This window comes from Trichechus manatus, unplaced genomic scaffold (assembly GCF_000243295.1).
Source record: "Trichechus manatus latirostris isolate Lorelei unplaced genomic scaffold, TriManLat1.0 scaffold00013, whole genome shotgun sequence".
Taxonomy (NCBI): domain Eukaryota; kingdom Metazoa; phylum Chordata; class Mammalia; order Sirenia; family Trichechidae; genus Trichechus; species Trichechus manatus.
In genome coordinates, this window is record NW_004443949.1 from 2,610,168 (window position 1) to 2,612,498 (window position 2,331).

The following is a 2,331-nucleotide window of genomic DNA, read 5'->3' on the forward strand; positions in this document are numbered from 1 at the left end:
GTAGTATTTTCCTGTATCAAAAACATTAAGTTGCTGGAATTCTGCCCTTATTTTAATCACTTCTAATTCAGTTCTTTCTCATTAGCCCTGCCTTCCTAACTTTATCCCCTTTCTAAGTATCACCACCTATGATTGATTTCTTTCTCAGATATATTATGTAAATTCAATACACCTACTCTACTCAGTATCCATCATACTAAATAAATACTGGGGTATAAAGATGAATAAAGCACAGGCCTCACCCTTTGTAATCAGTTTTCAAATTTATTTAACGAATTGGAACTTCAGATTATCACGTCCTTTACAGAGCCTAGGTGTACGTTTCATTCCTTTCTGTTAGCTAGTCACAAACTCAGTATACATTTTAAAGTTTATACCTTTCTTCTTAATTTTTATAAATCTATTTCACATAGGCATATAGATATCCTAGAATAAAATAAATCCTACTTCTACAAGGAAAAAGAAAAAAAAAAAAAATGCACAAAGGACCTTTCTAATAGACCAGGTTTATTTTCAAAAACAAGATCCCGATCTTTTTTATTCTATACTTTTCCTTTCAATTTATCTCAGATATTTACTGGAATTCTTTTGTATATTGTAGCAGAAGCAGATCTAAAGATTCCTGTAACTGGATGGCCTCAAATTCACTGATTCACTTGTCCAACGTTGAGTACTTATTATGTTAGAAAATATAAAAGAAAGCTTATAATGAAAGAAAGGAAATGAGAATCTAGCCTAAATATTAAATCACTGCCCTAAATGAGCTGATAGGAAGATCAAATTCATGTAAGTGACAATTAAATTCTGCAGTCTATATATACTAGCATGCAGTAGAAGAACAGATTATTGAAACTACTACTCTTTACATTCATACTTAAAATGACACAAATTCCTCATGAGTCACAGGTTTAAACTTTGAAATGAGATACGTTCAAGTCGGAATGTATCAAGACTGTGGATCAAGACGCACCTGGGTTATGACAATGAACACAGCAATGCCCGTGGATGCAGGAGTAGAATCCCATTGGAGAGGTCTGCTCTGTGACTTCTTCATTCGGACTATTGTCCAACCCATGCACAGACTCAGAAGTAGGTATAACATCTGAATTTGGGAAGCGATGTCAAAAACTAATGGAAAATAAAAACCAAAGTCAACCAAGTCACCATAATACAAAGAATTTGGTCCTTTTTGCATTTAGAACACAATTATTGTTTAGCATCCATTAAAAAATAGGCATTTTCAAAGAGAAGCTTAAGAAATTCAACAAAAGATACTTATGTATAGTAATTCTAAAGAATTAAGATGTTACCATTACCATAAAATTTGTAAACATTTATAACAAAAAGTTAAAACAATGACAATGTTCCTTTTTTAAAAATATATACTGCATTTTTCAAAATAAACACGCCCATGTAAATAACACACATAGCACCTAGGAACATAATGTGCGAGGGGGATGAGCCGTTGGCAGAAAACACATAATGAGCACGTTCTTTGCATAGAAATACAGTATTCACGTGTCCATATAATATCATAGTTATCTCTATTAAGGTCAACCTTAAATCACCTTGCATTTCCATTTTTCTTAGCCTTTTTAATTATGTTATCTTGTTCTCTATAATTCATTGCTTAATAAAATAAAATTTTAATTGTAATTTGTGCAATGTGAAGAACACTAGTGCCTTCCGTTCTGGTGGTGGTAATTTTTTTTTAATGGATAAACTATAATATGAAGAGTAAGTATTTTCTAAAACTATTAATAAGAAATAACAACAATATAGTGCATAGCCACACAACATCTAATTATGTGGGCTTTAGTTTCAGAGTGCTGATAACAAACGGAATGCTCTGTGCATTAGAGCCATGTGCCACCAGGTGGCCATCACTTACACTGCAGGGGAAGCCTGCTACTCTAAAATAAGATGTAACAAGATCACCTGAATCCAGTTAAGTACCACAAGAAAACAATAAAAATCTATAGATAGTTCAAGTTTCATGCTTATTTGTTTTATAAGCTAGTATTTATTGATTAAAAAAGGTTTTAACTTTCTCATCATAGTGTATTTTGATTTAGATTTTGGAATAAATTTATGACCACAATTTAATAAAACTTTCTTCAAACTGTCATCCATAACTTCAGTGCTTTGAACTTTTACTTCTCTTATACAAGGATATTCTTGTAGGAACAGATAAAACTGGCTTTAGTGTAATATTTATATTTAAAAGTTACTAGTCAAATATCTATTAATGATAAAGCTTTTCAGATATATTTTGACATACTTTTCCCTGCTGTGCCATCCAAATTACAACAGGATACTTTGTATTTATAC

The 2,331-nt window shown here is 31.6% G+C and overlaps 1 protein-coding gene across 3 annotated transcripts in view; it reads right to left on the bottom strand.

The window, feature by feature from the left end:
• The window catches only part of GPR180 (G protein-coupled receptor 180), a 40,807-nt gene that overhangs the window by 8,761 nt on the left and 29,715 nt on the right, over positions 1-2,331 (bottom strand). For all 3 annotated transcript variants that reach the window (XM_023726696.1, XM_023726697.1, XM_004371396.2), the window contains exon 6: positions 971-1,128. In XM_023726696.1, the coding sequence (XP_023582464.1) occupies positions 971-1,128 (158 nt within the window). The remainder of the gene's footprint in view (positions 1-970; positions 1,129-2,331) is intronic.